Below are 23413 nucleotides of genomic sequence, written 5' to 3' on the forward strand. Positions count from 1 at the left end.
CGACATGAATTGTGCACTCTCCCCGGTGCTGGACCGTAGCTCGCCCAGAAAGGCCCCCCAGTCCAGCTCGGCCCGCGCAATCAGGCGCTTTCTTAAATCATATGGGGTAGCTGATGTGTGGCGGTTTCGTAATCCTACATCCAGAGGATACTCCTTTATTTCCCCGGTCCATAATAATACCTTCCCGCGCACAGCTTTCTCCTGGATAAGAGACTCCTTCCCCTCGTAACCAAATGCGAATACGGAGCGATAGTTATCTCAGACCATGGTCCCTTAGTTATGAAAATGAGTATCCCGAATACATGGCTCGGCCACCGCCAGTGGAGACTCAACCCGTTGCTCCTGTCGGAGGAAGCCTTCACAAGCTTCATCACCTCGGAAATTACATTATTTCTCGACATTAATAAGACTCCGGGAATGTCTTCTTTAACCATTTGGGAATCACTGAAGGCGTACTTAAGGGGACAGGTGATTTCATATTGCGCCAACCAAAAGAAGATAAACACGGCACGCCTTAAGCAACTGACGGACGAGATTTTGGAGCTAGATAGACTACATAGCCACTCGCCATCAACTGACACGTTGAAAAAACGTATATCGCTGCGAACTGAGTTTGACCTCCTGTCAACGCGACAGGCTGAGTACCTCATTACTAAAACGTGACAGGGGTACTATGAACATGGGGAGAAGGCCGGACGGATACTTGCCCATCACTATCAACGACGAGCGGGGCTCAAAAGCCACTGACAACCTTAAAATTAATAAAAGCTTTAAAACGTTCTACCAATCGTTATACACCTCGGACTCGCAAGTGGGGCCCTCCACGCTAGGCGATTTCTATAGGACCCTCCGCGTCCCGACAGTCGACCCAGAGAGGGCCGCAGATCTGGAGGAGGAACTTACGGTTGCGGAGATTACGTCAGCGATTAGATCTATGCAGAGTGGCCGGGGCCAGACGGCTACCCTACAGACTTCTACAAAATATTCTCAAGGTAGGTAGGTTTTTAGATAACAGGTATTAAGGGTATATCCTATATAAGACAATTAACTAAAATGTGATTTCATTGGATGTGCACTGTCAACTAATGCTTGTATATCTTATCGTGTGTTGTCATGTTTGTTTATGTGTTTGTTTAAAAAAATAATAAAAAAATAAAATACAAAATATTCTCAACCCAGCTGTCCCCGCTGCTGCTAGCCGTATTTGATGAATCATTCTCAACAAATTCTCTTCCTCCGACCATGCGCCAAGCGGTTATCTCCTTAATCCTTAAGAAAGACAAGAACCCACTGGAATGCGGCTCGTTCCGTCCAATTTCCCTCCTTAATGCCGATGTCAAGGTTCTCGCTAAGGTTCTGGCCCGTCGTCTGGAGGGGGTTCTCCCCTCGATTATCTCGCCGGACCAAACAGGCTTCATCAAGAATCGGTACTCTTTCTTTAATATCAGACTCCTCCTAAATATCCTGTATAGCCCCTCTCCACCCGGAACACCTGAGGTGGTCCTCTCCCTTGATGCGGAAAAAGCGTTTGATCGGGTGGAGTGGGACTATCTTTTTCACGCTCTGGAGAGGTTTGGGTTTGGCCCTAAACTCATAGCTTGGATTAAAATTCTATATACGTCTCCGATGGCTGCCGTTCGCACCAACAACAATCTATCCACCTACCTTGAACTCCATAGGGGTACGAGACAGGGATGTCCTTTATCTCCACTCCTTTTCGCGATCGCAATGGAGCCCCTTGCGCTGGCTCTGAGGCAGAACACCGATATCAAGGGGATCATGCGCGCGGGCTCGGAGCATAAAGTCTCGCTCTACGCGGACGACATGTTGTTGTATATATCACAACCCCAAACGAGTCTTCCTCGGTTGATGACCCTACTTGCGGACTTCGGCAAAATATCCGGGTACAAAATCAACATTCAAAAAAGCGAACTGATGCCCGTCGGCACCTCGGCGGATCGGATACCTCTGAGCACATTCCCGTTTAAAATTTGCCCTAAAAAGTTCAAGTACCTCGGGATATGGATCACGCATGAACATAAGGACCTATATATGGCTAACTATCAACCCTTACTGTCCAACCTGGCGAGAGATATTGAACGTTGGGACCCCCTGTCGCTATCCCTGGGTGGGAGAATCAACACAATAAAGATGAATGTATTGCCGAAATTTCTATATGTATTTCAGAGTCTTCCAGTCTTTCTGACCAAAACATTCTTCTCCAAGATAAACAACCAGATATCTTCCTTTATCTGGAACAAAAAACCGCCCCGGATCAAAAGATCTATGCTGCAGAGACCCCGCGTAATGGGTGGGATGGCACTTCCAAACTTTATTTACTACTACTGGGCAGCAAACATAAGATCGTTATTATACTGGGTAAAGGGGGAGGACACAGCCCCCTGGTGGACAGTACTGGAGGGGGCGTCGGTTAAATCCACCTCCCTATCTGCCTTGTTATGTGCTAAGCTCCCATTCACACAGCCCATATCTAGCTTTACCTCAAACCCAGTTGTCATCCACTCGATAAAAGTGTGGAACCAATTTAGAAGAACCTTCTCCCTCAGGGAACTATCACTGGCTGCTCCGATCACAAGAAATCACATGTTTGTCCCATCAACGATGGATAAGGCCTTTGACAGTTGGGTTGGGAGTGGAGTGATTACGCTCTCTGACCTCTATATAGACGGCAACTTTGCCTCCTTTGAACAGCTAGTACAGAAATACAAGATCCCTAGGTCACACTTCTATAGATACTTGCAACTCCGGAGCTTCGTAACTTCGAACTCGGACTGCTACCCAGTGTGTCCTCCTGCCTCCCTTTTAGACTCAATCTTGAACTGTAAACTGATCCATAAACAGGCTATAAGCAGAATTTATGAACTACTTAATAGAAGCAACTCGACACCTTTAGACCTCCTCAGGGGCAGATGGGAGACTGACTTAGGTGAACCAATCACAGAGGTCACATGGGACAAGATAATACAGGGGATTTTCTCTTCCATTTGCCTTAAACATGCGGTTATCCAATTTAAAATTGTACACCGACTGCATTGGTCTAAAGACACGCTCTCTAAGATATATCCCGACATAGACCCTCTATGCGACCGCTGCAGACAGGCTCCAGCCACTCTGCTTCACATGTTCTGGACGTGCCCAAAGTTGCACACCTACTGGCAGACCATCTTTGACACCTTCTCTAAGATATTTGGAAAGGAAGTGGAGCCATCACCATATATTGCATTATTTGGATTGGCCCCAGCGGACATCCACTTTAGATGGTGGGAATCTAGAATGCTGGCCTTCTGTTCACTTTTGGCCAGAAGGCTGATACTGTTCAAATGGAAGGACCCAGGTTCACCTGTCTACGGCCACTGGATGAGAGAGGTCATGTATCATATTAAACTGGAGAAGATCAGGTATACTATCAGAGGTTGTACTGAAAAATTCCACAATATTTGGGATCCTTTCCTAACTTTCTTTGAGGGTATGGAAGCGGATAATGTGACAGAGGCGATCTGACTGGCCTTCCTGGTCTCTCAGCTTGTTATTATTTATTTTTTCTATTATGTTCTTACTTTTCTTCTTCTCTATCTGCAGAATGCAAGAGATATGTGACTGCTGTCGGGTGATTTAAAAGCTAAAAGGAAAAACAATGATTAATAAATGATCTAAGATATTGTAGAATGATTTTGTCTGGTATAGGGGTGGGGGAGGGAGGGAGGGAGGGAGGGAGGGCCTTATTTTATTTTTATTTTCTTTTGGCCCATGTGGGACCGCCTGTTAAAACAAAGATTTCAAATAAAAAAACCTTGTTCAAAAAAAGAAAGCGGCCGCGTGATAGTTTTTCTCTTCCCTCTTCTCGTCCGTCTCTCAGGGAGCCTCGTTACCCTCTTTTCATCTCTTTTCGCCCCCGTCCTCTGGTGTCTCCGCGGCGGCCTCATCCTGAGCCGGAGACGGCTGTCTCTTGAGTTTAACCACGCCGCCGAAACACTTCCCGGCTCTTAGCGCCGGTCGGATCCTGCTTGTCTCAAGTGTCGGCGAACGAACATAACTTTTGATTTAGAGGTAGAATCGGCGATGGCGTTAAACGGCGACCTCTGGGACTAAAAAAGACAAGGTGGTACGCTGCGCTTTGTTTACGTTTTTTGTTTGGGTTGGATTTCAGTCGGTATAGGGTGTGTGTGGGGGGGGGGGGCTTGCTACTGTTGGCCACACCTCAGGCTCTGCCAAGAAAGACGTCTGGAGGAATTCACAGTATAATAAATTACTAAACTCCAACCCACATGTCAGACCAGAACACATAAAGTAACAGTAACACTAAGCGGGACTCTTTTGCTTAGAGGTGTATGATGATCATACCTTTAACGGCATCCATAAAGTAGATTATGGACTTCCGAAATAAAGGAGTTAAACATTCCTGAACTCCCAAGATATGTGTTTGAATATCGGTTCTTAATTACCTTTTTTCTTTTCCCCTCTCAGATAATCTGCGTCTATTGCATTAGAGAGTCACACCCGCTCCTAATCTCAAACACAGAGTAGTCAACAATTGGATCAGAATCCATTTTAATTCCAACATCACATCAAGTGTATACACTATCTTTCGGTTTGTGTGGTCGTAACGCAAATTTATTGCGTATACTGTACAAAAACCTCTTGGGTTTTATTTTGGAATGGTTTGGCCTTTTTTGGTAAAGTCAGTGTTTCTCTTTCGTTTTTTTGCCCCTCTAGCATCAAAGCATATTCTGGGTTGTTATGATGAAGTGTCTGGTGACCGTAGCTCTTCTTCTCTGCCTGTTCAGGACGTGATGCACTACGAGCAGCTGAAGGCCGGGGTCATCCACCATGACCTGCTGGTGGACAATCTCATCTACAAGGTGCGGGAGAGACCCTGGCTCAGGGGGTGCCAGTGGCTCAGGGGGTGACAGTGGCTCAGGGGGTGCCAGTGGCTCAGGGGGTGCCAGTGGCTCAGGGGGTGACAGTGGCTCAGGGGGTGACAGTGCCAGTGGCTCAGGGGGTGACAGTGCCAGTGGCTCAGGGGGTGCCAGTGGCTCAGGGGGTGACAGTGGCTCAGGGGGTGACAGTGCCAGTGGATCAGGGGGTGCCAGTGGCTCAGGGGGTGACAGTGAATCAGGGGGTGACAGTGACTCAGGGGGTGACAGTGACAGTGGATCAGGGGGTGACAGTGAGAGTGACTCAGGGGGTGACAGTGACAGTGGCTCAGGGGGTGTCAGTGCCAGTGGCTCAGGGGGTGACCATGCCAGTGGCTCAGGGGGTGCCAGTGGCTCAGGGGGTGACCGTGCCAGTGGCTCAGGGGGTGCCAGTGACAGTGGATCAGGGGGTGACAGTGACAGTGGCTCAGGGGGTGACAGTGACAGTGGATCAGGGGGTGACAGTGACAGTGGATCAGGGGGTGCCAGTGGCTCAGGGGATGACAGTGGATCAGGGGGTGCCAGTGACAGTGGATCAGGGGGTGACAGTGACAGTGGCTCAGGGGGTGACAGTGACAGTGGATCAGGGGGTGCCAGTGGCTCAGGGGATGACAGTGGATCAGGGGGTGCCAGTGACAGTGGATCAGGGGGTGCCAGTGACAGTGGATCAGGGGGTGCCAGTGACAGGGGATTAGGGCAGTGCTTCTCAAACTTTTTCTGTCAGGCCCCCCTTTGGCGGACCAAGATATCTTGGGCCCCCCCCCCCTCGCCCCAACAAAATAGTCATGAAATGGGCCATGTTTAAATTTATTGAAATAACACCAATATCGTGACCTTTCAAATTGACAACACCTTCCCTCGCGAGAGCCACCTTGCCTCGCTGTGAAACAGCACTGCAGAATGGTCAGCTCCCATCTCCTCACAGCGCAGAGAACAGGCGCGCTTTCAGGGGTCGGGTTTTGATGAAATTTACCACGTTTATAACTTCTGTCAACCTCATTCAGCTCAGGGCTAAGCTGTCTTGACGCTGGCGCCTCTCTGTGAATTTACAGTGCGTCCATTGCGCGTTTGGCGAGACCCCCTTGATGAGCGCCTGTAGCCCCCTCCTTTTCCCTGCCATGGCCTGCGCACCGTCAGAGCAAAAGCCCACACAGTTCTCCCATTTCAGTCCATGTTCTGTCAGGTAATCATTTTGAAGAGCTCATCAGCTGTCGCTCTGTTTTTGACATATTTGCAAAACAGCAGATCTTCACTCAGTGACTGGGAATTTACAAAGCGAACATAGGAAATAAGCAAACAGTCTTTATTGCTGTCAGTCTTTGACAAGGCAACACGCATGTCATCCTCAAGGCTCAACTTGGCCCTATATTTTGTTTTCAGAGCTGTCATGGATGAAAAGCCAGCTTCACACAGATATGTGGTGCTGAATGGTATCAACACCTTAACTGCTGCATCATGAGATACTTGGTACTCAGCACCACACTCTGAAACTAGCTCTCCAGGTGGTATCAGATGAGATTTCAATGAGTTCTTCCAAGAGTTTGGATGGAGATGTGTCAGGAAGCTTTGTCTCAATGTTGTCTGTAAAAAAAAAATTTATCGAGAGTAACTTGGTGATCCTTTTCTGTGTTTTATTAAATAATGATTTTCAGATTTTGAGAAATGGTCAAACTTATCCAAATATGGTATTTTCATGGAGAACAGTGCAGCTGCAACAGATAGCACTTTAGTGATAATTTTCTGTAATCCAAATTTTTTATTTATTTTTTTTAATCTCAAGGCCCCCCCTGTCATGCCTCTGAGCCCCCCCTGGGGGGCGCGCCCCCCACTTTGAGAAACACTGGATTAGGGGGTGCCAGTGACAGTGGATCAGGGGGTGACAGTGACAGTGGCGCAGGGGGTGACAGTGACTCGGGGGTGACAGTGGATCAGGGGGTGACAGTGACTCGGGGGGTGACAGTGGATCAGGGGGTGACAGTGGATCAGGGGGTGACAGTGGATCAGGGGGTGACAGTGACAGTGGATCAGGGGGTGACAGTGACTCGGGGGGTGACAGTGGATCAGGGGGTGACAGTGACAGTGGATCAAGGGGTGACAGTGACTCGGGGGGTGACAGTGGATCAGGGGGTGACAGTGACAGTGGATCAAGGGGTGACAGTGACTCGGGGGGTGACAGTGGATCAGGGGGTGACAGTGACAGTGGATCAGGGGGTGCCAGTGATCACATAACACAAGAATGAATACAATGTGCATCATATAACACAAGAATGAATACAATGTGCATCATATAACACAAGGATGAATACAAGGTGCATCATATAACGCAAGAATACAAAACAGCCAAATGCAAGAGGATAAAAACATTACAGTACAGTCTCTAAACAGGGCAGGCAAGTTGGTAGAGATGTGTTTTGAGAGGTTTTTATTTTATTATTCAGATTGTGCCGAGCTAACAGAGAGGGGGGGGGGTCCAGGGGGGCTAGCGGCACAGGCGCTAGAAACTGTAATCTACTTATTTGTAGTGAGAGACGTCATTCATGTAACGTCTGTCCTCTCCAACAGGATGTGAAGCTCACGGCCAGTAACGACGACTACTACTTTGTGTTTGAAGATTTCCTCTATCAGGTGGGCTTCCTCCCTGCCTCTCCCTCCCCAGCTTTCATCCTCTCTCTCTCTGTGTCTCTCTCTATCTCGCTCTCGCTCTCTCTGTCTTTCTCACTCTGTCTCTCTCTCTCTCTCCATCACACCATCCCCTTTTCTCCAGTTTTTCTTTTAGGAACCATCGCACACAAGACATCTTGTTCAAATAGTATAGGGAGCTTTTGCACTTCTGAGTACAAGGAGACAAGGAGTGTAGGAAAAGGCAGAGGGTTGATCATTAAGAAAAGTCCTGAAGAAGAATAAGAAGGGCCTTGTGTGGAAATGTTCCAAATAATAATGGTAAACCAGTGAAGAAGACAATGGACATCAATCAACACTTTCAATTTCCCCATGGATGTAAATGTGCTAGCATTAGCTAATGAGCTAGTTCTCATCCGTAGCCCCTGCCTGACATGCACGTATTTTGGTTTGGCTCGCTGCTGTTTATTTTCGTACTGGAGGATTCAAAATCTATCTACATCAGCGTCTGCGTTTTGCTGAATTTTCTCCTCAAATTTCTCGCGCGCAGCGGACCCTGAATGTTTTTAATTAACTGGGTGTTTCCTTCGCCGGCGCAGAGGAAGGCGCTCATCGCCGCCACACAAAGAGCATCCGCGCGACCCAAGCTTTTCCGGATCAAGTCTCACATTGATATCAAACGCACCTTTTCACCTTGTGAAGATCAATGCCACACTATGAACCTCTCGCACCGCGCCAGAGATAAGAGCACAGGCAGGGGACGGGGGGCTCTTATCTTCAAACAGTCGTTTGAATGTTCCGACCGGCTAAGCTCGTGTTGATACCGACGCGTCCGGGTTTCTCGTTACCGCGGTGACGTGACCCGCGGCTTATTATCCGCTCCGGTGGTCACAGCCTTTATTTGCCTTGTTCGCGGCGGACCGGCGGACGGCTCCGCTGAGCCCAGAGCGACGTCTGAGACCCAGAGACGTTATGTCATGGTCCAGGTGGCTTATCAGCCGGTACGCAGGTGTGCGCATGAACGGATCATATAAAAAAAAAACACTTGTCAATATTGACTGAGTGAACGTGCACAGGCTGACTTCAGTTGATAGTAGCCACCAGTCGGTGGGGGACTCCTTTGAAGAAAAACAAGAGAGAAGGCCATGTCTCGCGATATGACACCCGATGTCTTACAGACCACTACATAGATTTTAATCCATTAGCTATTTAGTCTCCTCTACCTCTCAGTCCATTCAAAAACCTTATTGCGGCAGTATTTTGTTTTTAGATTAGATTCAAATGTATTGCCATTATACAGCACAAATACAGTACAACGAAAAGGAGTTTGGCATCCAACCAGAGTGCAAATGTAACAGTAAAGTGCAATAGTAATATACGATGTACAGGTGATTAAACTGGGTACAAAATATACAAATTAATACTATTGAGTGTAGTGCTCACACAGCACACACACCCACACGCACACACTCACTTAAACAAACGACACACTGCAGCACCCACTCTCCACACTTTAGATCACACAAACACACTTTATATTTATTGATAAAGGATTTGCACTACAACTCGTACACCTACTGTAAATTGTACCTAAATTGCACCTCATCCCATTTCTGCCTTGCACTATATAGTATTGTATATTAGTACACTGCACAGTATTGTATATTGTATATTATATGGTAACTCAGTTACGTCTATTCTGCATCGAACGTTGTACATATGTCTATACTGAACACTGTGACCTCATTTTTTTTTTACTTCTAATTTACATGCTATACTATGTTATTTTATTTCATACTTATCTTGTCTTGCACAGTCTCTGGAGCGTAACAGTAAGAAGCATTTTGTATAAAAGTATTCTGTACTTCTGTATGACAACTATTAAAGAAACTTGAACTTGAAACTTGCTAATCAGATGTATGTACAGAGTTGTAGTATTAATATGTACAGTGATACAGGTTGAAGGATGTCTATGTTTTTCAATATGTATATAATGTATATATATAATAATAATAATAATAATAATAATAATAACTTTATTTGTATAGCACTTTTCATACAGAGGTTGCAGTTCAAAGTGCTTCACAACAGTAAAAAATACAGGCATAAGCGAGCATAAAAAGATAGACAGGTAGAATCACAGTGTTTCACATTAGGATCTAGCATCCCAATAGGCTCTCCGCTTACAGTTTTCAGTAACACAAATAGTAAAAATAGTTTAAAATGATTCAGTTTAAAAATAGTAAAATACAAATAAAATTAAATAAAATAAAAATTATAAAATAGAACGGACATAAAAAATACAGGCATGAGCGAGCATAGCAAGATATGGCAAGTGACAACAATGCATAAAGTTTACAGACAATCCATGCTGATTGATCTGCCATAAGCAAGTGAAAGTTTACAAACAATCCATGCTGATTGATCTGCCATAAGCAAGTGAGAAGTTTACAGACAATCCATGCTGATTGATCTGCCATAAGCAAGTGAAGATTACAGTCTGTTCTAACAAACCAAACTGCCATGTATTAAAGTTTACAGACAATCCATGCTGATTGATCTGCCATAAGCATAAGATTACAGTCTGTTCTAACAAACCAAACTGCCATGTATTAAAGTTTACAGACAATCCATGCTGATTGATCTGCCATAAACATAGTGTTTCACATTAGGATCTAGCATCCTAATAGGCTCTCTATTCAGTAATTAAAAAGTGCAATAACTGACGGACATAAAAAATACAGGCATGAGCGAGCATAGCAAATAATAAGAATAGTTTAAAATGATTCAGTTTAAAAAAAGTCATCAGTAAGAGGTAAAAAGTGCAATAACCGACACATGAATTTGATAGGCAGTGTAAAAGAGTAGGCAGGGTAAGAATAAATACAAGTTGTGTCAGGATATCCCTGATGTTTCCTCTTGCCACTAGGTGGTAGCAGATATCTATCAGTGAAATGCCTGAGCAAAGAGATAGGTTTTAAGCTGTCTTTTAAAGATGTCTAGCGAGTTGGCTTCCCTGATGTTTTGGGGTAGTTTGTTCCATAGTTTTGGGGCATAGTTGATGAAGGCTGCATTACCGATCCTCTTTTGACTGCTTCTGGGAGCCTCTAGTAGTCCAGCAGCTGATGATCGCAGTGTTCTTGCTGGTGTGTAATTTATTAGAGTGTTGGCGATGTAGCTAGGTCCCTGTCCATTTAGAGCTTTGTATGTAAGGAGAAGGACCTTAAAATCGGTGGGTGAAAGCATCTACTCGGGTGTAAAGACAGTATGGTATACTAGTAACTTAAGTCATACTGGCCAGCAATGTAACTAATAAGAGTAGGACATGTACAGATATAGTATCTACAGATAGGTAAAAGCGTTTTCTTGAGATAAGTAGAATATGTTAGCGTTTGTTAGCATCATGCTAACCAAGGTAGTGGAATTTGGGGTCATCGAGTATGACTACTGCACCAGAATGTTGGCTTCCACTCGGGGGGCCAGGTTTTAACCCTAGGTGCCTCAGGGGGGCCAGGTTTTAACCCTAGGTGCTGCGCACAATGCTGTGTCACGCATGGGTCAGCTCATATGCATCAGCTTGTATGATCAGCTTGTATGGATCAGCTCGTATGATCAGCTCATATGGATCAGCTCATGGATCAGCTCATATGGATCTATTCATATGGATCAGCTCATATGCATCAGCTCATATGGATCTATTCATATGGATCAGCTCATATGATCAGCTCATATGCATCAGCTGATATGCATCAGCTCATATGGATCAGCTCATATGGATCAGCTCATATGCATCAGCTCATATGGATCTATTCATATGGATCAGCTCATAATCAGCTCATATGATCAGCTCATATGCATCAGCTCATATGCATCAGCTCATATGGATCAGCTATTATGGATCAGCTCATATGATCAGCTCATATGATCAGTTCATATCATATGCATCAGCTCATATGGATCTATTCATATGGATCAGCTCATAATCAGCTCATATGATCAGCTCATATGGATCTATTCATATGGATCAACTCATATGATCAGCTCATATGGATAAACTCATATGATCAGCTCATATGGATCAGTTCATATGGATCAGCTCATATGGATCAGCTCATATGATCAGCTCATATGGATAAACTCATATGATCAGCTCATATGGATCAGTTCATATGGATCAGCTCATATGGATCAGCTCATATGATCAGCTCATATGCATCAGCGCTCAGCATGATGATGTTAACAAACGCTAACATTTTCGTCTTCCAATATCTGACATTTAAATCGGCAGTTCAGATGGACTGAAGGGTGTCTCACTGTATGTAGGCTTCTTAAAAAAATGTACGCTACCCCTTTTTACCTTCAGACCAAAAGGAATTATGAAATAAATAAATGAAATACATTTTTTTTTTTTAAATGAGATTTTCAGAGATAATCAAAAGCAGGATTGATGTACTTCATTTTCATCCCACCGGTGTACAATCCAGCGGGGAGACGGAACACAAACACTCGAGGCAAAGTCAGGCTGGACATCCTGTTATTATTCAGAGATTACTCTAATTACCTCCTCCGACCTCTGATGACGGCGTTCCTCGCTGCTCTCTCCTCTGACGAGGTCGCAGTGCGGCTCTCCAGCGGCCCGGCTGAAATTGAAATGCATTCCTTCCTGCGAGGACACGCGGATGCGGCGGTAATGGGAAAGCAGCACTCGTCGTGCCCTTCTCGCGGTCGCGGAGCAAGCGGCCCACTTGAGACCCCGTTACTGTCCGCGTCCCGAGGCCCCCGTCTCCAGGCCGGCCCCGCCGTATTAGTCCCCCCTCTGGCTCAGGAGGAGTGGAAGCAACTCAAGCACATCATTTGACCAACTATTAGAGTAATAATAGATGTCCCTGTTGCCAGGCGAGGAGGATTGTGCGTGTGTGTGTGTGTGTAAATTGGTGTGCCTATTACCATTGCATTAATATTGTAAGTCTGTTCATATGTTGTGTGTCTGTAAATTGGTGTGCCTATTACCATTGTATTAATATTGTAAGTCTGTTCATATGTTGTGTGCGTGTCTGTAAATTGGTGTGCCTATTACCATTGTATTAATATTGTAAGTCTGTTCATATGTTGTGTGCGTGTCTGTAAATTGGTGTGCCTATTACCATTGTATTAATATTGTAAGTGTGTTCATATTGTGTGCGCGCGTGCAGGTGTTGCTGTGTTTCTCTCGAGACACGGCCGTCCTGGAGCACTTCAGCTACAACAGCGCCACTCCTCCCAAACCCTACATCCAGGGTGAGACACACACACACACACGCACACTCAATCACACACTTGCACACACTGATATGTTGTAATTGGAAAATTCAGACAGCGTGTAATAAATATTGCTTATGGATGTGTGTGTCTGTGCGTGTGTGTGTGTCCTATAGGAAAGGTGGGGATTGAGGAGTGTGCGGTTGTGTATCCTCCGAACGGTGAGACGTATATTCACATAATAACACACTCTGTGTCCTGTGACACCCACGGGAGGGGGTAACGAATGGGGGGGGGGGGGGATGGTGGGGGTTGGGATATTTCTCAGCAGTAATTATCAAATTCATCCCACTTCATCCAAATCTTCCAATTACTTTCCGACGGGGCAGGATTGTCTTTTTTATTTATTTATTTATTTTTATCTTTTCCCCTCTCCTTTTTCCTCCGTTTTTCTCCCATCCCAATGTTAGTCGTTATGCCAATTCCCAATCCCCTTCCTGGTCGCTGCGCACCTACCCCCTACAGTCGGTCTGGGAGAGTGGAGGCTATCACATGCTTCCTCCGATACATGTGTAGCCAATCAACCGCTTCTTTTCACCTGGCAGCTCGGACTCTCACTGAGAGGGTTTAACGTGTGGAAGGATCACACTGCCCCCCTGAGATCCTTTCCTCGCTGCGCAGGCGCCCCGACCGAACTGTAGGAGTCGCTGTTTACAACGACCAGGACCCACCCACCAGCTTTCCCACCCCTAACACTGCCAATTGTGTTAGTATGAACGACCAGCCAAGCTGGTAGCAACGCCGAGAGCTGGGCTCGAACCCAGCGTCTCCTGCGTTGGTGGCGAGCGCCTTGCCCACTACACCACCTAGTCGCCCTCGATTGTCTTTTTTGATTTATCAGATCCATAAGTTCACTAGACGTCTTTCTGTGTTTCTACAGTCTGCCGTTGAATTTTAGAGTAGATAAACTTCCCAGCCGCGGGACACAATGTACCACCGCTTTGGAACGACCTCCAGAAATCTCCCAGAAAGGCCCTTTTTAGGCGCAGAGGAAAAACGCGTTCGTTCTCTCTTGGTATCGTGGTGATTTTTCATTCGGTCGTTCTTTCTCCCGGCTAGTTTTCTTGGCTCTGGCGTCGTGGAACCTGCTCTCTGGAGGGGGGGGGTCTGACTCTGTGCCGGACCGAAGCATCTATTCTTGACTGAACAGAACCGGTGTTAGAACTCTCTCACATGCAGGCGAGGCGCCAGAGATAACGTAGCGCTGGAAAAGGGGAACGGAAACGTCTAGAAATCAAAGGGATGATTCAAAGTGAATTCCTGTTTGCAATTTGAATAATCGTGTCACATTTGATAAAACGGCTTTACAAACAAATTAAAGGTGCTGGATGTGGTATTCTGTTTTGTCTACGTGTTCAAATAATATCTCTACATTCTGACAGCCATCACTTATATCGAGTGCCTGGTCAGTAACATGGGTCTCCCAGTCCCTCCGCTCTGCAGTCCACACAAAATCCATTGTCTTGTATCCCGTTCCCAAACAGGAGAGAGAACACACTTAAAAAATGGTCTGACAAAAATTATAAATAAAAACTAGTTTTTAAGTACGTGCTTGAAACAAGTAAAATAATCTTCCAGTGCAGTAAGCTAACTTCTGGAGCTTCCAGCTAGCGGTGTTCGATGAAAAATGCTAACAAAGCTAATATTCCGTTTTAGAGACATTTTGTGTGACAAGTAACGTTAGCTGGTGAAAGACGAGAACTAAGTAAATCTCTGAACATCAAAAGTATACGTTCAAAGTGCAGTACAAGTAACGTAGTACACAGTCTGAACGCTATATTGACCTGAAACCCTCTCTTCAACAGGTGTCATCCCCTTTCATGGGTTCTCTATGTATGGTGAGTATGAAGGCTTTCTGCCCTACATGCATCATGATGATAGGGGGGGGGGGGGGGGGTGTATGGATGGGATATTAAAGGCAGTTAGTCATTCCATACTTGTGTGTGTGTGTGTGTGTGTGTCCTCCAGTGGCTCCTCTCTGCTTCCTCTACAATGAGCCGTCCAAGCTGTACAGTGTCTTCAGGGAGATGTATGTCCGCTACTTCTTCAGGCTACATTCCATCTCCTCCTCGCCGTCGGTAAGCACACACACACATAGAGGTGTGCGTGTCTGTGTGTGTATGTGTGTGTAGCTTTTGTTCTGTTTATAAGCTGTTATCTGTGTGAATACTCTCTGCTTGGGTGTCTTTTGTTAGGATGTTGGGGCTTCTGGGGAGGTATTCTGTGGTATCTGTGTGTATGTTTGTGCAAGCATGGAGGTCTGTCTGTGTGTGTGTGTTATACTGTACATACTGTATATAGAATGTGTGTCGTCCTGCAGGGTATAGTGTCTGTGTGTGTATATGTTATATATATACTGTATATATAGAGTAAGCGTAAAGCGGGCCCTTTTGTACATCAGTGTTCTGTACCTCAATGTTCTGTACCCCAGTGTTCTATACCTCAGTGTTCTGTACCTCAGTGTTCTGTACCTCAGTGTTCTATACATCAGTGTTCTGTACCCCAGTGTTCTATACCTCAGTGTTCTGTACCTCAGTGTTCTGTACCTCAGTGTTCTATACCTCAGTGTTCTATACCTCAGTGTTCTATACCTCAGTGTTATGTACCTCAGTCTTCTATACCTCAATGTTCTATACCTCAGTGTTCTATACCTCAGTGTTCTATACCTCAGTGTTCTGTACCTCAGTGTTCTGTACCCTAGTGTTCTATACCTCAGTGTTCTGTATCTCAGTGTTCTGTACCTCAGTGTTCTCAGTGTTCTGTACCTCAGTGTTCTCAGTGTTCTGTACCTCAGTGTTAGTGTTCTGTACCTCAGTGTTCTCAGTGTTCTGTACCTCAGTGTTCTGTACCTCAGTGTTCTCAGTGTTCTATACCTCAGTGTTCTATACCTCAATGTTCTATACCTCAGTGTTCTATACCTCAGTGTTATGTACCTCAGTGTTCTGTATCTCAGTGTTCTGTACCTCAGTGTTCTCAGTGTTCTGTATCTCAGTGTTCTGTACCTCAGTGTTCTCAGTGTTCTGTACCTCAGTGTTCTCTACAACAGTGTTCTATACCTCAATGTTCTATACCTCAGTGTTCTGTACCTCAGTGTTCTGTACCTCAGTGTTCTATACCTCAGTGTTCTGTACCTCAGTGTTCTGTACCTCAGTGTTCTGTACCTCAGTGTTCTGTACCTCAGTCTTCTGTACCTCAGTGTTCTATACCTCAGTGTTCTGTACCTCAGTGTTCTGTACCTCAGTGTTCTATACCTCAGTGTTCTGTACCTCAGTGTTCTGTACCTCAGTGTTCTATACCTCAGTGTTCTATACCTCAGTGTTCTCAGTGTTCTGTACCTCAGTGTTCTGTACCTCAGTGTTCTATACCTCAGTCTTCTGTACCTCAGTGTTCTGTACCTCAGTGTTCTATACCTCAGTCTTTTGTACCTCAGTGTTCTGTACCTCAGTGTTCTATACCTCAGTGTTCTGTACCTCAGTGTTCTATACCTCAGTGTTCTATACCTCAGTGTTCTATACCTCAGTGTTATATACCTCAGTGTTCTATACCTCAGTGTTCTGTACCTCAGTGTTCTATACCTCAGTGTTCTGTACTTCAGTGTTCTGTACCTCAGTGTTCTATACCTCAGTGTTCTATACCTCAGTGTTCTATACCTCAGTGTTCTATACCTCAGTGTTCTGTACCTCAGTGTTCTGTACCTCAGTGTTCTGTACCTCAGTGTTCTGTACCTCAGTGTTCTGTACCTCAGTGTTCTATACCTCAGTGTTCTATACCTCAGTGTTCTATACCTCAGTGTTCTATACCTCAGTGTTCTATACCTCAGTGTTCTGTACCTCAGTGTTCTGTACCTCAGTGTTCTGTACCTCAGTGTTCTGTACCTCAGTGTTCTATACCTCAATGTTCTGTACCTCAGTGTTCTATACCTCAGTGTTCTGTACCTCAGTGTTCTGTACCTCCAGTGTTCTATACCTCCGTGTTCTATACCTCAGTGTTCTCAGTGTTCTGTACCTCAGTGTTCTGTACCTCAGTGTTCTGTACCTCAGTGTTCTATACCTCCGTGTTCTATACCTCAGTGTTCTGTACCTCAGTGTTCTATACCTCAGTCTTCTGTACCTCAGTGTTCTGTACCTCCAGTGTTCTATACCTCCGTGTTCTATACCTCAGTGTTCTCAGTGTTCTGTACCTCAGTGTTCTGTACCTCAGTGTTCTGTACCTCAGTGTTCTATACCTCAGTGTTCTGTACCTCAGTGTTCTATACCTCAGTCTTTTGTACCTCAGTGTTCTATACCTCAGTGTTCTATACCTCAGTGTTCTGTACCTCAGTGTTCTATACCTCAGTGTTCTATACCTCAGTGTTCTGTACCTCAGTGTTCTGTACCTCAGTGTTCTGTACCTCAGTGTTCTATACCTCAGTGTTCTGTACCTCAGTGTTCTATACCTCAGTGTTCTATACCTCAGTCTTCTGTACCTCAGTGTTCTATACCTCAGTGTTCTGTACCTCAGTGTTCTGTACCTCAGTGTTCTATACCTCAGTGTTCTGTACCTCAATGTTCTGTACCTCAGTGTTATATACCTCAGTGTTCTATACCTCAGTGTTCTATACCTCAGTGTTCTATACCTCAGTGTTCTATACCTCAGTGTTCTATACCTCAGTCTTCTGTACCTCAGTGTTCTGTACCTCAGTGTTCTGTACCTCAGTGTTCTGTACCTCAGTGTTCTGTACCTCAGTCTTCTATACCTCAGTGTTCTATACCTCAGTGTTCTGTACCTCAGTGTTCTATACCTCAGTGTTCTGTACCTCAGTCTTCTATACCTCAGTGTTCTATACCTCAGTGTTCTGTACCTCAGTCTTCTGTACCTCAGTGTTCTGTACCTCAGTGTTCTATACCTCAGTCTTCTGTACCTCAGTGTTCTATACCTCAGTCTTCTGTACCTCAGTGTTCTGTACCTCAGTGTTCTATACCTCAGTGTTCTGTACCTCAGTGTTCTATACCTCAGTGTTCTGTACCTCAGTGTTCTATACCTCAGTGTTCTATACCTCAGTGTTCTATACCTCAGTCTTCTGTACCTCAGTGTTCTGTACCTCAGTGTTCTATACCTCAGTGTTCTGTACCTCAGTGTTCTATACCTCAGTCTTCTGTACCTCAGTGTTCTATACCTCAGTGTTCTATACCTCAGTGTTCTGTACCTCAGTGTTCTGTACCTCAGTGTTCTGTACCTCAGTGTTCTCAGTGTTCTGTACCTCAGTGTTCTGTACCTCAGTGTTCTATACCTCAGTGTTCTGTACCTCAGTGTTCTATACCTCAGTGTTCTGTACCTCAGTGTTCTGTACCTCAGTGTTCTGTACCTCAGTGTTCTATACCTCAGTGTTCTATACCTCAGTGTTCTATACCTCAGTGTTCTATACCTCAGTGTTCTGTACCTCCAGTGTTCTATACCTCCGTGTTCTGTACCTCAGTGTTCTGTACCTCAGTGTTCTATACCTCAGTGTTCTGTACCTCAGTGTTCTATACCTCAGTGTTCTATACCTCAGTGTTCTATACCTCAGTGTTCTATACCTCAGTGTTCTATACCTCAGTGTTCTGTACCTCCAGTGTTCTATACCTCCGTGTTCTGTACCTCAGTGTTCTGTACCTCAGTGTTCTATACCTCAGTGTTCTGTGCCTCAGTCTTCTCAGTGTTCTGTACCTCAGTGTTCTGTACCTCAGTGTTCTATACCTCAGTGTTCTATACCTCAGTGTTCTGTACCTCAGTGTTCTGTACCTCAGTGTTCTGTACCTCAGTGTTCTATACCTCAGTGTTCTGTACCTCAGTGTTCTATACCTCAGTGTTCTGTACCTCAGTGTTCTATACCTCAGTGGTCTGTACCTCAGTGTTCTGTACCTCAGTGTTCTATACCTCAGTGTTCTATACCTCAGTGTTCTGTACCTCAGTGTTCTATACCTCAGTGTTCTGTACCTCAGTGTTCTGTACCTCAGTCTTCTGTACCTCAGTGTTCTGTACCTCAGTGTTCTGTACCTCAGTGTTCTGTACCTCAGTCTTCTGTACCTCAGTGTTCTATACCTCAGTCTTCTGTACCTCAGTCTTCTGTACCTCAGTGTTCTGTACCTCAGTGTTCTGTACCTCAGTGTTCTGTACCTCAGTGTTCTATACCTCAGTGTTCTATACCTCAGTGTTCTGTACCTCAGTGTTCTCAGTGTTCTGTACCTCAGTGTTCTATACCTCAGTGTTCTATACCTCAGTGTTCTGTACCTCAGTGTTCTGTACCTCAGTGTTCTATACCTCAGTCTTCTATACCTCAGTGTTCTATACCTCAGTGTTCTGTACCTCAATGTTCTATACCTCAGTCTTCTATACCTCAGTGTTCTATACCTCAGTGTTCTGTACCTCAGTGTTCTATACCTCAGTGTTCTATACCTCAGTGTTCTATACCTCAGTGTTCTATACCTCAGTCTTCTGTACCTCAGTGTTCTGTACCTCAGTGTTCTGTACCTCAGTGTTCTATACCTCAGTGTTCTATACCTCAGTCTTCTGTACCTGTGTTCTATACCTCAGTGTTCTGTACCTCAGTGTTCTATACCTCAGTGTTCTGTACCTCAGTGTTCTATACCTCAGTGTTCTGTACCTCAGTGTTCTATACCTCAGTGTTCTATACCTCAGTGTTCTATACCTCAGTGTTCTATACCTCAGTGTTCTGTACCTCAGTGTTCTATACCTCAGTCTTCTGTACCTCAGTGTTCTGTACCTCAGTGTTCTATACATCAGTGTTCTGTACCTCAGTGTTCTGTACCTCAGTGTTCTGTACCTCAGTGTTCTATACCTCAGTGTTCTATACCTCAGTGTTCTATACCTCAGTCTTCTGTACCTCAGTGTTCTGTACCTCAGTGTTCTTTACCTCAGTGTTCTGTACCTCAGTGTTCTATACCTCAGTGTTCTGTACCTCAGTCTTCTGTACCTCAGTGTTCTATACCTCAGTGTTCTGTACCTCAGTGTTCTGTACCTCAGTGTTCTATACCTCAGTGTTCTGTACCTCAGTGTTCTGTACCTCAGTGTTCTGTACCTCAATGTTCTATACCTCAGTGTTCTGTACCTCAGTGTTCTGTACCTCAGTGTTCTATACCTCAGTGTTCTGTACCTCAGTGTTCTGTACCTCAGTGTTCTGTACCTCAGTGTTCTATACCTCAGTGTTCTGTACCTCAGTGTTCTATACCTCAGTGTTCTATACCTCAGTGTTCTATACCTCAGTGTTCTATACCTCAGTGTTCTATACCTCAGTGTTCTGTACCTCCAGTGTTCTATACCTCCGTGTTCTGTACCTCAGTGTTCTGTACCTCAGTGTTCTATACCTCAGTGTTCTGTGCCTCAGTCTTCTCAGTGTTCTGTACCTCAGTGTTCTGTACCTCAGTGTTCTATACCTCAGTGTTCTATACCTCAGTGTTCTGTACCTCAGTGTTCTGTACCTCAGTGTTCTGTACCTCAGTGTTCTATACCTCAGTGTTTTGTACCTCAGTGTTCTATACCTCAGTGGTCTGTACCTCAGTGTTCTGTACCTCAGTGTTCTATACCTCAGTGTTCTATACCTCAGTGTTCTGTACCTCAGTGTTCTATACCTCAGTGTTCTGTACCTCAGTGTTCTGTACCTCAGTCTTCTGTACCTCAGTGTTCTGTACCTCAGTGTTCTGTACCTCAGTCTTCTGTACCTCAGTCTTCTGTACCTCAGTGTTCTATACCTCAGTCTTCTGTACCTCAGTCTTCTGTACCTCAGTGTTCTGTACCTCAGTGTTCTGTACCTCAGTGTTCTGTACCTCAGTGTTCTATACCTCAGTGTTCTATACCTCAGTGTTCTGTACCTCAGTGTTCTCAGTGTTCTGTACCTCAGTGTTCTATACCTCAGTGTTCTATACCTCAGTGTTCTGTACCTCAGTGTTCTGTACCTCAGTGTTCTATACCTCAGTCTTCTATACCTCAGTGTTCTATACCTCAGTGTTCTGTACCTCAATGTTCTATACCTCAGTCTTCTATACCTCAGTGTTCTATACCTCAGTGTTCTGTACCTCAGTGTTCTATACCTCAGTGTTCTATACCTCAGTGTTCTATACCTCAGTCTTCTGTACCTCAGTGTTCTGTACCTCAGTGTTCTGTACCTCAGTGTTCTATACCTCAGTGTTCTATACCTCAGTCTTCTGTACCTGTGTTCTATACCTCAGTGTTCTGTACCTCAGTGTTCTATACCTCAGTGTTCTGTACCTCAGTGTTCTATACCTCAGTGTTCTGTACCTCAGTGTTCTATACCTCAGTGTTCTATACCTCAGTGTTCTATACCTCAGTGTTCTATACCTCAGTGTTCTGTACCTCAGTGTTCTATACCTCAGTCTTCTGTACCTCAGTGTTCTGTACCTCAGTGTTCTATACATCAGTGTTCTGTACCTCAGTGTTCTGTACCTCAGTGTTCTGTACCTCAGTGTTCTATACCTCAGTGTTCTATACCTCAGTGTTCTATACCTCAGTCTTCTGTACCTCAGTGTTCTGTACCTCAGTGTTCTTTACCTCAGTGTTCTGTACCTCAGTGTTCTATACCTCAGTGTTCTGTACCTCAGTCTTCTGTACCTCAGTGTTCTATACCTCAGTGTTCTGTACCTCAGTGTTCTATACCTCAGTGTTCTGTACCTCAGTGTTCTGTACCTCAGTGTTCTGTACCTCAGTGTTCTGTACCTCAGTGTTCTGTACCTCAGTGTTCTATACCTCAGTGTTCTGTACCTCAGTGTTCTGTACCTCAGTGTTCTGTACCTCAGTGTTCTATACCTCAAGTGTTCTGTACCTCAGTGTTCTGTACCTCAGTGTTCTATACCTCAGTCTTCTGTACCTCAGTGTTCTATACCTCAGTCTTCTATACCTCAGTGTTCTGTACCTCAGTGTTCTATACCTCAGTGTTCTGTACCTCAGTGTTCTATACCTCAGTCTTCTGTACCTCAGTGTTCTGTACCTCAGTGTTCTGTACCTCAGTGTTCTATACCTCAGTGTTCTATACCTCAGTCTTCTGTACCTCAGTGTTCTGTACCTCAGTGTTCTGTACCTCAGTGTTCTATACCTCAGTGTTCTATACCTCAGTGTTCTATACCTCAGTGTTCTGTACCCCAGTGTTCTGTACCTGAGTCTTCTGTACCGCAGTGTTCTATACCTCAGTCTTCTGTACCTCAGTGTTCTATACCTCAGTCTTCTATACCTCAGTGTTCTATACCTCAGTGTTCTGTACCTCAGTGTTCTGTACCTCAGTGTTCTATACCTCAGTGTTCTATACCTCAGTGTTCTATACCTCAGTCTTCTGTACCTCAGTGTTCTGTACCTCAGTGTTCTATACCTCAGTCTTCTGTACCTCAGTGTTCTATACCTCAGTCTTCTGTACCTCAGTGTTCTATACCTCCGTCTTCTGTACCTCAGTGTTCTATACCTCAGTCTTCTGTACCTCAGTGTTCTATACCTCAGTCTTCTGTACCTCAGTGTTCTGTACCTCAGTCTTCTGTACCTCAGTGTTCTATACCTCAGTCTTCTGTACCTCAATGTTCTATACCTCAGTCTTCTGTACCTCAGTGTTCTATACCTCAGTCTTCTGTACCTCAGTGTTCTGTACCTCAGTCTTCTGTACCTCAGTGTTCTATACCTCAGTGTTCTGTACCTCAGTGTTCTATACCTCAGTGTTCTATACCTCAGTGTTCTATACCTCAGTCTTCTGTACCTCAGTGTTCTATACCTCAGTGTTCTATACCTCAGTCTTCTGTACCTCAGTGTTCTGTACCTCAGTGTTCTATACCTCAGTGTTCTGTACCTCAGTGTTCTATACCTCAGTGTTCTATACCTCAGTGTTCTATACCTCAGTCTTCTGTACCTCAGTGTTCTGTACCTCAGTGTTCTTTACCTCAGTGTTCTGTACCTCAGTGTTCTATACCTCAGTGTTCTGTACCTCAGTGTTCTGTACCTCAGTGTTCTATACCTCAGTGTTCTGTACCTCAGTGTTCTGTACCTCAGTGTTCTATACCTCAGTGTTCTGTACCTCAGTGTTCTGTACCTCAGTGTTCTGTACCTCAATGTTCTATACCTCAGTGTTCTGTACCTCAGTGTTCTATACCTCAGTGTTCTGTACCTCAGTGTTCTGTACCTCAGTGTTCTGTACCTCAGTGTTCTATACCTCAGTGTTCTGTACCTCAGTGTTCTGTACCTCAGTCTTCTGTACCTCAGTGTTCTGTACCTCAGTGTTCTGTACCTCAGTGTTCTATACCTCAGTCTTCTATACCTCAGTGTTCTATACCTCAGTGTTCTATACCTCAGTCTTCTGTACCTCAGTGTTCTGTACCTCAGTGTTCTGTACCTCAGTGTTCTGTACCTCAGTGTTCTATACCTCAGTGTTCTGTACCTCAGTGTTCTATACCTCAGTGTTCTATACCTCAGTGTTCTATACCTCAGTGTTCTGTACCCCAGTGTTCTGTACCTCAGTGTTCTATACCTCAGTATTCTGTACCTCAGTGTTCTATACCTCAGTCTTCTGTACCTCAGTGTTCTGTACCTCAGTG

At 45.0% G+C, this 23413-nt stretch overlaps 1 protein-coding gene across 1 annotated transcript in view; it reads left to right on the forward strand.

Moving 5' to 3' along the window:
* The window catches only part of tbc1d19 (TBC1 domain family, member 19), a gene marked incomplete at its 3' end in the record, with an annotated part of 94080 nt that overhangs the window by 61221 nt on the left and 9446 nt on the right, over positions 1–23413 (forward strand). Inside the window, 6 exon segments of the mRNA XM_084312183.1 lie at positions 4735–4880; positions 7497–7559; positions 12746–12830; positions 12968–13012; positions 14657–14689; positions 14820–14929. Of these exon segments, the coding sequence (XP_084168309.1) occupies positions 4735–4880; positions 7497–7559; positions 12746–12830; positions 12968–13012; positions 14657–14689; positions 14820–14929 (482 nt within the window).

Source organism: Notolepis coatsorum, assembly GCF_963971535.1.
Source record: "Notolepis coatsorum genome assembly, chromosome: 4".
Taxonomy (NCBI): Eukaryota; Metazoa; Chordata; class Actinopteri; order Aulopiformes; family Paralepididae; genus Notolepis; species Notolepis coatsorum.